Raw genomic sequence first — 14,702 nt, 5'->3', positions numbered from 1 at the left:
TGGAAAATCAGTCCAACAAACAGAAAATGGTCCCAGCCTTCCTACTGATTTGTGGCATTGTTTGTTTGTTTGTTTGTTTGTTTGTTTGTTTTTGAAAGTGGGTCTCTGGCTGGTCTTCAATTGGCTATGTAGTAGAGGGTGACCTTGAACTTCAGATCTATCTGCCCTGCTCCTACCTGCAGAGTGCTGGGATCATGGATACACTTGACCAATGCACAGTTTATGGAATGCCAAGGACTGAATGAGGGTAAGCACTCTATACACTGAGCTACATCCCCAGCTCTGAATTTGCTAATTCATATGCACACTCAGGTATGAGAATCACTGGCTAAATGGGGTTTGACAGTAATGCCTTGTCTCCCTTGCGCATGCTAAACTACAATGAGCTACACCTTCCAGCCCTAGATTTTCTTGCTAAAAATGTCATGTTTAGAATGCACAAAAACATGTTTCGATTTATTCTTTGGGACTTTGGGGGCAGCGTTTAATTATGAAAATTACAGACACACAGAAAATTAGAAAGCGTTCTACAGAAATGACTTACATCTTCCAACTAGATCTATAATAAACTTTGTTTTCACAAGTCTCTTTTTCAACCCAAATTAATTTCTCTGGGGAATGCTGGTTGTTTGCTTTCAGATAGCATCGTGTGTGTCCCAGGCTGGTCTCAGTGCTGGGGATGACTTTAAACTTCCAGTCCTCTTGTCTCTACGTCACAAGTCCTGGTACACAGCCAAACACTAACCACACCTGGTTTATGAGGTGTTGGGGGATCGAACCTAGGGCTTTGTGTAAGCTTGGCAAGCACTCTATGAACAGAGTTATATCCTCAGTCGCCTAGATAAACTCATGCCAAGAATTTCTTACAGAAACATTTAGGTCATAACACGGCCATTCTAAACAATTTTGTCTTGATCATGGGACTTAAAAAAAAATCTTTTAAAATTCTCAATGAGTTTGGCCATGTGTGGCGGTAGGGGTGGAAGAGGTGCTCCGGGAGGGGTTAGCAGACTGGAAACTAGCTGCCCAGCATACTGGGGCTCGGTTATCTTCATTTATAGTGTGTGTGAATTGCAAAGGAGTCCTCTCTAATGTTACTGCCAACCCTGTTACTATAGGTCCATTGTAAATATTATTGCCATCCCTGTTTTCCAGGGGGAAGAAACTGACGAGCCAGTTAAACACCCGAAGAAGAAGGAAAACATCTGTTGGCATGGAAAAGTGATTATTTCCCCAAGCTACCGAGTAAAACACAACAGACCTGGCTCTTTCAACTCTAGTTTCTTGTCAGATTTTGTTACTTCATGGAACCTTACAGAAACCTCCACCATCTGGAACTCAGAAACTCACATGAGGGCTGATGGTGGCTTCTAGAACATCCAGGTGTTCTGCAGATGTGAGAATGTATCCCACAGTCACCAGATGAAGTCCTAAGCAGATACAAGGCTTGTGGGGTGGCCTTAGCCTGCCTCCCTGAGTGCAAAGGGTCACTTCTTGCTAAGTGGCCAAGAGTGGTTATTGACATTAATATCTGAATGCTATACCCGGTCAGTAATCTTATTTAGTTGTGATGAGAAGACATCTTGAGGGGGCCAACCCAGGTGACACATTCCTGACTCTCTTGGATTAGGATTCCATATGGGGACCTTGTTTCTGTAGCCTCTGCCATCCCAGTAGCCATTACTAACCCCAGTGTATTTTTCACAACTGGACTCCTTGGTGGACTTCCTGCACTGAAGGTGAACAAAGAGAAAACTCTTCGAGAGAGTCGGTGACAGTCGGTTAGCACTAAATCTAGACAACAGGCATCTCTGTGTCCTACCATGGGCTGGCTCTTTCTAAAGGTTTTGTTGGTTGGCATGTCTTTTTCTGGATTTCTCTACCCTCTCGTGGATTTCTCCACCAGTGGGAAAACAAGAGCCCCTAAACCAAACATCGTGATCATTTTGGCTGATGACATGGGATGGGGTGATCTGGGAGCAAACTGGGCAGAAACAAAGGATACCACCAATCTTGATAAGATGGCTTCCGAAGGAATGAGGTGAGTTACGAATGCCACGCCACGCTTTTGGTCATTCCAGTTTTTGTTGGGGGTACAGACAATGTAAGTACTTTTTTTTTTAAGATTTATTTGCTTTATTTTGTGTGTTTTGCCTGTGTGCATGTGTGTGAATCATGTGCATACATGTCTGTTGGACCCCCAAGGAACTGGGATCACCACTGATGATTATAAGCCAACATATGGGTGTTGGGAATTGAACCCAAGTCCCCTTTAAGGTCAACAAGCACTCTTATCTGATGAGTCATCTCTCCAGCCCCGATCAAGCACTTTAATAAGCAATGGATGAGTCTATATCACTTTCATTACTTTATTGATTTGTTGTGTTAGAAGCTGGTACAGCATCGTATAGATATCTAAACCATGTATACACTTACTTTCCTATCATCCATCAGTATGTCCCATGTTCATCCATCTGTCCATCATCCCTTCATCCTCCAATCAATCATCCATCCATGAATCCATCCATTCGCTTACCTACCATCCATTTGTCATCTGTCCATCCACCAATACACATATCCCCCCATCTAGCCATTCACCTGGTAAGATGCAGGCTTGTTGGGAGTTGAGAATTTAGAGGTAGACAAGACACAATTCCCTGCCCACAATTTACTCACTTCCCTAAAGGGGAGACAGGCTAAGAGGAAAGTAGATAGTCAAATTACACATGTGTTCACACTGGGGAGTTTTGTGGAGTTCTGAAGAGAAGGATGCTCAAGGGGATGGATGGCCTATGGAGAGCCACTGAGCACACATGTTTATCTGTGGACGGATGCAACTAGCACGTTTAAGGCATGTACGTCTAAGGGATGGCAAACGGGAGTGAGTGTGTGTCTGACAGGTGTAGTGTTTATAGGGCAGAGTCTCAGTCAAACCCCAGGTCTGTTGCTCACTTAGATGAAGAGCAAGGGCTTGCAGACTCCTTTGAGTTCCCCAAACCTTCTTTTGGTCAGTGTTGGTCCAGTTGGATGCAGGGGCATAGCTGACTAGCCTGGGGAAGATCTCCACAGGGTTTCTGCCTCACACATTCCAGAGCTTGGCTCTTTCCCCCATGAGATAAAGACCCTTGCATCTCTAGCCGTCATACTTATCCCAAACAAGGTGAGCTTTCTGGATTATTCTGCTTCCAATCACTCAGAGGCATTAAAAACCCAAACCCCATAAAACACCTCACAAACCGTTCTTCTCCTCTGCCTCTCCATCTTGTGGCTGACTTCAGTTGTCACCTGCCTAGGTGAGCCTCCCTTAACTGACCTGTGTGGTGGACACTTCCTGTGCTCACCGTCTGCTTCCTGTTTTGAGTCCGCTGCTCACCACTCAAGTCTCAGTTCCCCATGCGTCAGGTGTGCTCTGCCCTTGAAGCTTTTCATGATGAGTCTTTCCATAGCTGACCACATGGGTTGTATTAAGTGGTAGCTCCCCTTTTCCAAATTCACGTCTACCCAGTGTAGGTGTTACAGTTCTGAGGGGAAGGGTCTCCTCTATAGAAGTGTTGCAGCTTTGAAGGGAAAGGTGTCCTGGCAACCAGGAGTCAAAGAATTCCACAAAGTCACACTTCACAACCAACCTCACACTAGATTTGTTGGGAAAGACACAAGAGAGCGGCTGCCTCTGCTTGGGTAAGAAGAAGCAAGGAACTGAGCTGGAGACAGGCCTTACACAGGGTTTCCTGGGGTGTGTGTGTGTGGAGTTTTGCAGAGTGGGAATTAGTGGGATTTCAGGTTCTGAGTTCGGAGTGAGTCCAGGGATTAGTCAGATTTCAAGCTCAGGGATTGGTGGGTTCCCAAGTTCAGTGACTGGTGGGTTTTCAAACCTGGAAGTGAGCTCTGACCTTTGACCCCACACCCAGAACCCCTGAGTCTTCACAAAAGCAAGTAATGAAGGATCTTGATGATTTGAACACAGTGGGTTTAGAGTTGGAAGCAAATGACTAGTGTCATTGTAAGAATTGTGGGAGAGCAGGGAACAGTGTAGGAACAGGGTTCAGTGATACAGGCCTGTGAGTCTAGCATGCAGGAGTCTTAGACAGGAGGGAGGTCAAGCGTTAAGGCTAACCTGGGCTACATAGACTTCCACTCCTACCTCTAAGCCCCAAACCCAATGAGGAAAAAAAAAAAAGGAGGATCTGAAAGCAGTAAAATAAGGAGAAAGGGATCAGAGGGATATGTCTCCCAAGGAGGACTGCTCTCAGCCTCAGGAAGTTCAGAGAGAGATAGAATAGATTCTCCCTCAGCTTCCAAAAGAAACCAACCTTGCTGAGGTTAGCCATTTAAAATCTCTGGCTTCCTTCACTGCTGCTTCAAGCTATGCAGTTGTAATTTGTTGCATCAGCAACAGAAACACACACACACACACACACACAGAGGCCCTTCTTAACTCTGGGCTTCAAAGAGAAAACTAACTTGTTTTTTCTCCACTTCTCGCACAAGCACAAGGCTTCCTGTGTAACGAGCAATTAATATCCGCTCATCAATAGATGGGCTTTTGAACGAGGCATCGTGGGGTTCACCTGTACTCTCAACTCGCTAGAAGCCGAGTCAGGAAGATGGTGAGCTTAAGGCCGTCCTATCTCAAAAACTATAGGGTGTGTGGGAGCTGGCTGCAATAGTTTTTAAAATGTCAGATGACATTTCATTGTTATTGTTTGCTTGTTTCAAGACAGGATTTCTCAGTGTGACATCCCTGGCTGTCCTGGGACATGTTCTGTAGTCCAGGCTGGCCTTGAACTCACAGACTTCTGTCTGTGTCTCTCTCCCTAGTACTGAGATTAAAGACATGCATCAGCATGTTTGTCGTCTGTCTTGAGTCTTGTATGTTGAATTCCCCGACCCAGGGAGACAGTTTCTCCAGACAGATCTCCCTACATACCTGGCTTCTAAATTTTTGAGAGTGTCTATGTGAGTATCCCGGTGGCTTCTCCAAGAGACCTGGGAAGTTCAGTCACCTCTTTTCCCAACTGCTTCACTGATGCCCTATTCTGGCAGAACCCGCCAGGCACAAGCCCAGTCTGGTGGGGGCTCCATTATTCTGCTCATCTGAGCTGGTGATGGTGGTCAGGTGGAGGGGGCCCCATCGTGAGATAAGCGGTTCTCCATTCTGTGCATTGACTGTGAGAAAGGCAGCCTTCCAACTAAGTAACGACTGACACTGGCCAAAGGGGCCCATTCCTCAAATATTGTCTACCTTTTAAATTCTTTTATTTATTGATTAAAAAAAATATTTATTTTATATGTGTCACTGTCTTCAGACACACCAGAAGAGGGCATCAGATGCCATTACGGATGGATGTGAGCTACCGTGTGGTTGCTGGAAATTGAACTCAGGACCTCTGGAAGAGCAGTCAGTGCTCTTAACCGTTGAGCTATCTCTCCAGCCCCTACTTCTTGATTTAAAAAAAAAAAATACATGAGGTGGGTGCTTCCCCTAAGGTAGGGGTTCTCAGGGTTGAGATATCTGCTGTTTACATTTCAGTTCATAACAGCGACAAGATTACAGTTATGAAGTAACAATGAAATAATCTTACGGTTGGGGGTCTCCTCGAAGTGGGGGATTGTATTAAAGGATCGAAGCATTAGGAAGGTTGAGGATCTCCGTAGTAAAGCAAGTGTGTGGACATCAGAAGACAGCTTGTAAGGAGTTGGTTCTCTCCGCCCGCCATATAGAAGCTGGGATCAAACTCTGGTCAGCAAGCTCTTACCAAGCCCTCTGACTGGCGCTGGGTTTTGTTGCTGTTTGGTTGGTTGGTTTTTGTTTGTTTCGAGACAGGGTCTTTTTTTGGTTTGGAACTCACCAGATACACTTCTCTCGCTGACCAGGGATCCACTCGCTTCCTCTAAGTGGTCACCTTCACACCTGAAGTTTTTCTTTTAAATGCAGATGCTGAAGATTGACCTCAGGTCCTAAGCTTGCAGGGCACACATTTCACTGACTGGGCCTTTGCCACCGCCCACCCACAGGTGTTTTGTGGGAGAGAAGGAGAATGACCCTGGCTGTTAGGGAGGTGCTCCTAGCCAGCCCCGCCCACACATCGCGCTTCCTGCTTGCCAGGCTAACTGGTGAAGCCGAAAGCCTGCAGCGGTGCGCATGCTTACTCAAGCGTATTGATTAGCGGGCGAGCTCACTTTGCACCTGGCTCTTACTTCCTGCGTGTCTCTTGCCCCCAGTTTAGTTCTGGGTCAAGTCAATGCCACTGCCGCTAGCAGTTTTGGGTGGTTGCTTAGCCAGGCGCCAAAGATCGATAGTCACTATTCAAAGTTCAGAGGCTCTCGGGGACTTGAGAAGTGTTTTTTAAAAGGGTCTCAGTGAGTAATGAATTGAGCTGTCAGTTCAGCCAAATACCTGACTTAATTTCTGTTCTCAGAATTGACCACATTTCCTGTCACCTCAACATTCTTCCTCCCTTGCCCCCTCCCACTCCCCCCTCCTTCTCCTCCTCCTCTCCCTCCTCCCTTCCCTCTCCATCCTCTCCCTCTCCATCCTCCCCCCTCCTGATATGAAGCCTTGGCAGTCCTGTGTGTGTGTGTGTGTGTGCTTGTAGTGACCTAAAGGAACATGCCAGTCAGGCTGAACTCTTGCCGTCTGGTAGGAAGAGAAAGCCTCCTACCCCCAACCATTAGGCTGACACATTTATAGGGATGGGCGGACACTTACTGGGAGAAATCCTCATTTTCTCCTGACCTTCGCCATTGACTTCAAGATGTAGCTTCCATCCTGTCTCCCTGTGAGCTCCCTGCATTGTGGGAGAGGCAGCTTTCCAGCTTTGCTCTTGAGTAAATAGGTCAAATGGACATAAAAGTCATGTCACGAGCTCACGTCAGCCCAGACAAGAGGAAGATAACCTCATGCCAGCTTTTACATCTTGGCTCCGTTTAATAGACAGGGCCATGGAGAGACACAGTGACCTAGATGGTAATGAATCTCTGACAGAAAAAGAGGAAAAAGGAACTGAAATATTAACCAATGGGGTCTTGGTGTCAGCCTGCTTCACCAAGCATGAGATCAAAGATGCCCATTCGTCACGACGAGTCGCTCTGTACGACTCATGAGTGCCGTCATTCAACATTAAGTGTCCAAGAGTGATGAGGCCAGTTCTCACCTTATAGATACAGATTCGTAATGGCCAATAAAGATTAAAAAAAAAAACACTTTAGAAATGTGGGGTGGTGTGTACCCAGAACAGAAACTGCCACCCATCTCCCCTCACTGGGGTGCTTTCAGGATGAGCCAGATGCAATGGACTTGACAGCTTAGAGCTGTCAAGAATAGAGCTAGTACCGCCTTACATGTTGGTCCCCAAGGAGAAACGAGGAAGGATCTGTGCTGGGCTTCTCGCCTTCTGTTCGATAGCCTTAGAGGGACACTGGGGCTCAAGGAAGAAGAGGGCGCTTTGGTAAAAACAACTAGGGCTCCTGGACATATACCCAGAGGATTCCCCGGCATGCAATAAGGACACATGCTCCACTATGTTCATAGCAGCTCTATTTCTATTAGCCAGAAGCTGGAAAGAACCCAGATGTCCTTCAATGGAGGAATGGATACAGAAAATGTGGTATATTTACACAATGGAATACTACTCAGCTTTTAAAAACAATGAATTCATGAAATTCTTAGGCAAATGGGTGGAACTAGAAAATATCATCCTAAGCGAGGTAACCCGGTCACAAAAGAATACACATGGTATGTACTCACTAATAAGTGGATATTAGCCCAGAAGCTCAGAATACTCAAGACACAATTCACATATCAAATGATGCCCAAGAAGAAGGAAGGAGAGGCCCCTGGTCATGGAAAGGCTTGATGCAGCAGTGTAGGGGAGTACCAGGACAGGGAAGCAGGAAGGGGTTGATTGGGGAACAGGAGGGAGGGAAGAGGGCTTGTGGGACTTGGGGAGGGGGGAACGAGGAAAGGGGAAATCATTTAAAATGTAAATAAAAAATATATCTTAAAAAATAAAACAACTAGGGAGGCAGGAGTCTGTTACAGGTACTTTCTGGTTGTGCTGAAACACCTAACAAACGGCATGGACAGATGGGTTTACCGTGGCTCACGGTTTGACGACATAGTCCACCATGTCAGGGAGTCTGAGGCCAGCGGCCACGGGCAGGAAGCAGAGAGAGAAAAGTGCACTTCCTCAGCTCCAGTCCTTTTTATTCAGTCTGGAACCCCAGCCTAGGGAATGGCGCCTCCCACATTTAAGATGGTGCCTCCCACCACCAGTTAACCGAATTTAAAAAAAAATCCCTCACACACAAGCAAGGGTTCTGTTCCATGGCGATGCCAAATCCTGCTAAGGTGACAGTGGAGATGATTTGTCATAGGCCCCAATGTTGAGACCTTAAAGGCGAGTCTTAGCCAGGCAAAGGAAGGAAAAGGTACTTTGGGATCAGCAGATGGATAGAGCATTCTAGAATACTTGGAATGGCTCAAAATGTTAGCAGAGAGGGCAAAGAAACATGTTGTGAGGTCCTTCTGGGACAGCATCTTCCGGGGTGCTGCTGATGGGGAACCGCGTGAGGTCCGGGGGTCACTGAGCTGTCCCAGCATGCCTTGCGATTGTTCATGCACATATGTGCTCACGGTGGGAATGTGGCAAAGGTTTGCCCAGGGCTGGACTCATCTCCAGGAATCTTACTTGGAAACGATGCACAAACCAAATTAGACGGTGAATTCACAATGGGGCAGAGGTAGAACAGTAAACCACAAGTCACCATCTTTACCCACTTTTTTGCCTATAGTGTACAGGAGGTCTGTGTATCTGGGTAGTTTGATGTAACAGCATTCTTAGGAAAGACTCAGTCATCTTCCCATTTAAGAGAAGGTGATGTGTAGGCCGAACCAAACTGTCAGTTTCTTTAACTAAGTCATTTCTGTGGTTAGTACCTCCCAACCCTTTCCCCTCAGCACACGAAAGCCACAACAGATGATCTTAAGAACCCATTTCTGCCCCTCCCCCCAGCCTTTAAATCATGAATGGAAGGAAGGTGGTTTTTATTCCCGTCACATAGCAATTTAGACAATTGCCACCGAGAGAGCCTGTTGTCATGTCATCTATTCTAAATTCTTTGTAAATGGAGGCCAGGCACGCTTCAGTCTGCAGCCTGTGTCTCTCCGTGCCACTTTCCAGCGCTCTCTCCCTAATTCTAATACACATAATTTATGCAACGGCGAGTTGCTTGGCTACTGCCTAGCTGTGTCTTAATTTGTACTGATTTTCTTGTTAGCAGCCTGCTGTAGCGTCTGGCCTCCTATTTCCAGCTTTGCTTTACAATGTATTCGAAGACTTTAATGAGGACCCCTGTTGGCGAATTGGCCTGAGCCTGCCCAGACAGACTTGGGGAAGAACAACCACAGGAAAAAAAAAAAAGCGCTTCCCAAATTGCAAGGCCGGGTTAATCTTTATTCATTAGTCCCCACCAAATGGACATGGAGAGATGGGAGGGGAAGATCACACGTGGGCCATGTTTTAAAGCTGTGTGTTTTAGGGAAGTGGGGAGATGGTACCTGCCAGGCTTTCTGAAGACCTCACCAAACCATCTGAGCTTTCTCTTTTGAAGTTTTTTTTTCCACATGCCAGATATTGTTGGAGGAGCCTCAGTCCACCAAGGTGGTGCCTCTGGGGTCAGAGTTGCCATCCTAAATCCTTTCTGTGTAGAACCCACAATCCGTAAAGGAGCTCAAAGCTACATCTTGCTGGGGACACATGTGTGCTGTGGCGGTTTACAAGAAGGTGACATTCATATGTCCACAGAGACATCACGCTCGGGACAGAAATTACAAACGGATGAGCTGGAATAACAATTCATCAAGGCATTTCCTTCCCCGGCCCACTTTATTACCTCTGGCTGATATAATAAATTCTCACAGTGTGTGGCTTAGGTAGTCATTTCTCTCTGTGATGGAACGTGAAGACGCACGTAACTTCTTTGGAGGGGTGCTTCCTGATGCACACACTGACAGAATGCCGCGTGTTCTCTGTTCTCCTGCAGCAGAGCTGTCTACCTCCTCAGTGAGCCACCAGGCTTCCATTCTCCACTACTGACGACACTGAGGTTAATTCCCAGGTCTCCACAACTGTGGCACAATGCAGCTCAGCCAGCACAAGAACAACAGCAACAAAATACAGGCTCTGCTCAAGAGCTTCACCCAGGAGCGGGGCTGTTCTAGCTCGCCCATTCTCTCTCAAGTGCTTCCATGAGACAGGAAATGTGGCTTCTCCTCTCCCAAGGCTATATCCTTCTGTGTTGAGAATCACAGGAGGAAGGAGTTACTTTCCTGTTCTGATTCAGAAAATGCCAGGCTTAGCCTTGTGTTTTATTTTATAACAAGGTATCGTTCTGTAGTCCAAGCTAGCCTGGAACTCACCATGCAGCCCAGGCTGGCCTAGAACTTAAGGCACCCACCCCTCTTGCTTCAGTGCCCTAGCAGCATGAGACACCACATGTGGTCTCCGGTTTGGATTCTGAATAACCCTGTTTGGGTTGGCTCAGCAAGGTCAGGGGAGGTAATGTTGCGTGATTGGTTCATGGAAGGTCCTGAGGCCACAGTGTGTCTGTGAGTGTGTGCCTGCGCGCGCGCGCGCGCGCGCGCGTGTGTGTGTGTGTGTGTGTGTGTGTGCGCGCCTGTGGGGGTGTGGGGTGTGTGTGTGTGTGGGTGTGTGTGTGTGTTGGTGGTGGTGGGGCACAGACATCAACAGATCCATAGGAGGGAGTCACATGGAGGGTGGGTGTGCTGGCTGCAGTGTCACACCATTCGGGACTCTAATGGCCTTGGTACAGATGTTGACAGATGAGTGTGTACTCCAGCTCCTGCAGTCACAGGCTCCCAGAGTCAAAGCCAAGGCTAGCCCTCTGGGGTTCAAACAAAGACTGTGAAAACGACAGGTTTGTGTGGAATCTGAAAGGGCAAGGAAAGGGACCAGTCGAGCTCCTCTTTTAATCTTCCTCCCTTTTACGATGTATACTTTAGTTTTTCACGGTTTCACAGTGTATGTATTGTATGCGGAACACATTTCCCCTCATAACCCCGTTTTTCTTCCCTGGTCTTGCCTGTGCCTCTAAACTGACTCTTTCTCTCTTTAATATCTAGGAACCATAACTGAGAAAACAACAGACATACGATGTTTGTCTTTCTGTGATTGGCTAAATTTGCTTAACAAGGTGATTTCCAGTTGTGCCTGTTTTCCTGGCAAACAAAACTTTGTTCTCCTTTCTGACTGAAGAAAATGTTATATTGTATATGTCTGTCTGTCTGTCTGTATATATGTGTGTCTATTAATGTATATGTATATATATGTATGTATGAAGTATGTACATATATGTATGTGTGTACATGTATATGTGTATGCATTTATATGTGTGTATGTATAGATATGTATATATGTATGTATGTGGGTATATATATGTTTGTACATATGTATGTATGTATATATATGTGTACATGTATGTATGTATGTATGTATGTATATACATATATCATCTTCCTTACCTGTGCCTGTCTTGTTGGATACCTAGGTCAAAACTACAACTGGGCTATTGTGAAAACTATTTAGCATGCTTCACAAATTTGTGTATCATCCTTGCAGCAGCAGGGGGCCATGCTAATCTTCTCTGCATTGCTTATTGCTTTAATTTCAGTATGTGTGCTGCTGAACTGAGCATTCTTCTGAGACATGGTGGTCTCCTGTAGTCCAGGCTAGCCTTGAACTCATTGTGTTGTAGCCAAGGATATCCTTAAACCTCTCACCCTCCTCCTGCCTTTACCCCACACATGGCAGGCATGCTCCACTACACCCAGTTTGGCTGCTTTGTGTGGTGCTGGGTGTCAGACTGGGGGCTTCGAACTCAGGGCTTTGTGCACACCAGGCAAGTGCTCTGCCTCTGAGCTCTGTCCCCAGCCCATTTTGTCTTGTTAAGACAAGGTCTCCCTGGTTGCACGCTTTCAGTCTCAGTACTTGGGCAGGCATATCGCTTGAGTTTGAGGCCAGGTGGTTTACAGAGCAAGTTTCCAAGACAGCCCCCTGCCCCGTGCCAAAGACAAGGTCTCACTGTTGCACTGTTGGGTCTTCAACTTCTGTCCTCCATGGTCTTCCAAGTGTAGACCATAGGCCTATGCCACTCGCCCTGATAGCTATTTGTACCTTTAATGCTTTTGAGTAGTTGGAGACCTTAGAAATTGGCCCTCTGCATCCTGCAGGCTGGACAATCAAGGCGTTTTAGGCATGCTCCCTCAAAAGTGCTGGCGGGGTTCCTCGGTTTCTTCCAGCTTCTGCTGGCTTCGGTCCACCTGGGCTGATGGTGACCTCACAGCAATCTGTCTCCCTTTTCATGGGACATCCTCCCTCTGTATATGTCTGGGTCTTTGCACACGGTCTTCTCTCTTGACTCTCTTTGGACAGGGACATCAGTTAAGCTAGGGAAGGACCCACCCTACTCCAGGATGATTCTGCTGAAACTAGAGGCACATGCAATGGCTCTGCTCCCACAGAGGTCACATTTGGGGATACTGGGATTTGAACTTTGGTAGATCATTTTATAGTGGTGTGGATAGGGATGCATACGTGTGCTTGCATATGGACAGAGGTCAACCTCAAGTGTGAATATTCAGGAGCTGTCCACTTTATTTTATTGATTTAAAAAATTGTTTATTTAGCCAGGTGCTGTAGGGGTATGGGTGTGGGTGTGTGCCTTTAATCCCAGTACTGGGAAGGCAGAGGCAAATGGATCTCTGTGATGTTTGAGATGCCTGGTGATGGTTGAGGAGAGTGAGTTCTGGGACAGCAAAGACTATACAGAGAAACCCTCTCAAAAAAAAAAAAAACCCAAATAAATAGAATAGAATAAAATAAAATAAAAATACTTCCTTGTGCCGTGTCAGAGGGCAACCTGTGGGAGACGCTTACAAAATGTAGATCTCAGCTCACGGGCAGGTTGGCAGGCATGGCAGGTTTTACCTGCTCAGCCCTCTTGCTGGTCCCAAATTTATTTATTTATTTATTTATTTATTTATTTATTTATTACTTAAAAGATGACATTTATTTTACTATTTATTATTGGTTGGTCTTCCCCTATCCAGAATGTCCCAATTTATTTATTTATTTTTTGTGTGTGCCAGAGTCTTTCATGGGGAGCTGGGATACACCTTTTTGACTAGACTGGCCTGGACTGGCTGGTGATACTCAGAGGTTCTCCTGTTTCATCCTGTGGGACCGGGATGCCTTTTTTATGTGGGTCCTGGGGACCAAACTCAGGCCTCATACTTCCATGGCAGGAGCAGCACTGACTGAGCTGTCTCCCTAGCCCTCAGTATATACGTCTTTGCTGAGGGACACACTAACTTGTAGCAGGCAGCGAGGGCTCAGGATCCTGAAAAGGTAGACTGAGGCAGAGCAGAGTGGGTTCTGATGAATGAGCGGAAGTTAGACACTGAAGAGGTAGGACCAGGGGTGGGATGTCTGGTCAGTGTGCTGAAATGAATCAGAGCGTGGTTTGGGAGTGCGACCGTGTGGCTTCTCGATGGCCGCACCGAGAGGAAAGTGTCAAGAAGTGACATACAGGGCTGGAGAAAGAAAGCTTAAAGACACTTACTGAGAAAGCTTGATTACTGAAGTTTAGTTGCTGGAATTCACGCAAACATGGAAAGAAAAATTAAAAAGGGTGCACGTGGGTGGCACATGCTTTTATTCTCAGCTTGGGAGGCAGAGGCAGGGGGATCTTAGTTCAAGGCCAGCCTGGTGTACAGTGTGAGTCTCAGCCCAGCCAGGGCTACATAGAGAAACTCTGTCTGAAGAAGAAGAGGAAGAGGAAGAGAAAGGAGGGAGAGGAGGAGGGGGAAAGAGGAGGAAGAAGAAGAGGAAAGGAGGAGAGGGAGAAAGAAGGAGGAGGGGGAGGAGGAGGAGAAGAGGAGAAAGAAGAGGAAGGAAGGGAGGAGGAGGAAGGGGATAATAATAATAATAAATAATAATAATAATGATAATAATAATAATTAGTGGAAACCAATTCCACAAAATGTCCTTTAATCTCCCCTCCCCCCAATCCACTACTACTACCACCACCACCACCACCAATCATTTTTAAGGTGATGTGCACAGCCAGGAGTGGTGGTGTAGTTCACACCTTTAATCCTAGCACTTGAGAGGCAGAGGCAGGCTTCTCTCTGAGTCTGAGGACAGTCTCATCTACATTGTGAGTCCCAGGCCAGCGAAGGATCTGCATTCTTGAAGCACAGGCCTCAGTTTCTAGTTCACTGACCGAAGTAGGTGGACTTGGGAGTTTGGGATGAGGACAGCATGGCCTCTCTGTGGCAGGAACATGAGGCCTGGTGCAGGCTCACCAGCAGCTAAGTCACACTTGTTCCTGGAATGTCACTTGCTCATGTGAGGAGGTCCCTATTGGTGCCATGCAGGCAAACAAATGGCTCAGAGATAAGAATGAAAACCCAGAGCAGATTGACTTGGTCACCCTGAATCAGACTTAGGGAGTCTGACCACAAGCTGCCTATTCCCCGAGTGTTTAAGCCCAGCAAAACTCGGAAAAAGGTTTTCTGCTGTGATGCAATCCCTGTTGCACAAGGAAGGGTAATTACGCTGAAACTCAGTTTCTTCCAAGAAGATGGGTTCTAAAGATACGATACCTTTACTAGCTTAAGG

At 46.6% G+C, this 14,702-nt stretch overlaps 1 protein-coding gene and 1 pseudogene across 10 annotated transcripts in view; one reads left to right on the top strand and one right to left on the bottom strand.

Annotated features, from left to right (window-relative positions):
• Positions 1-14,702, top strand: part of Arsg (arylsulfatase G) — a 134,854-nt gene that overhangs the window by 52,155 nt on the left and 67,997 nt on the right. For 7 of the 10 annotated variants that reach the window (XM_052194729.1, XM_052194732.1, XM_052194735.1 and 4 more), the window contains one exon: positions 1,156-2,041. In XM_052194729.1, the coding sequence (XP_052050689.1) occupies positions 1,824-2,041 (218 nt within the window). In that variant the 5' untranslated portion in view covers positions 1,156-1,823. Of the gene's footprint in view, positions 1-98; positions 248-1,155; positions 2,042-14,702 lie in introns of all 10 variants that reach the window. The other 3 variants (XM_052194728.1, XM_052194731.1, XM_052194725.1) reach the window with 1 other exon arrangement.
• Positions 11,597-11,715, bottom strand: LOC127695647 (uncharacterized; annotated as a pseudogene).

Source organism: Apodemus sylvaticus, chromosome 10, assembly GCF_947179515.1.
Source record: "Apodemus sylvaticus chromosome 10, mApoSyl1.1, whole genome shotgun sequence".
Classification (NCBI taxonomy): domain Eukaryota; kingdom Metazoa; phylum Chordata; class Mammalia; order Rodentia; family Muridae; genus Apodemus; species Apodemus sylvaticus.
This window is presented reverse-complemented; position numbering and strand designations above follow the sequence as displayed.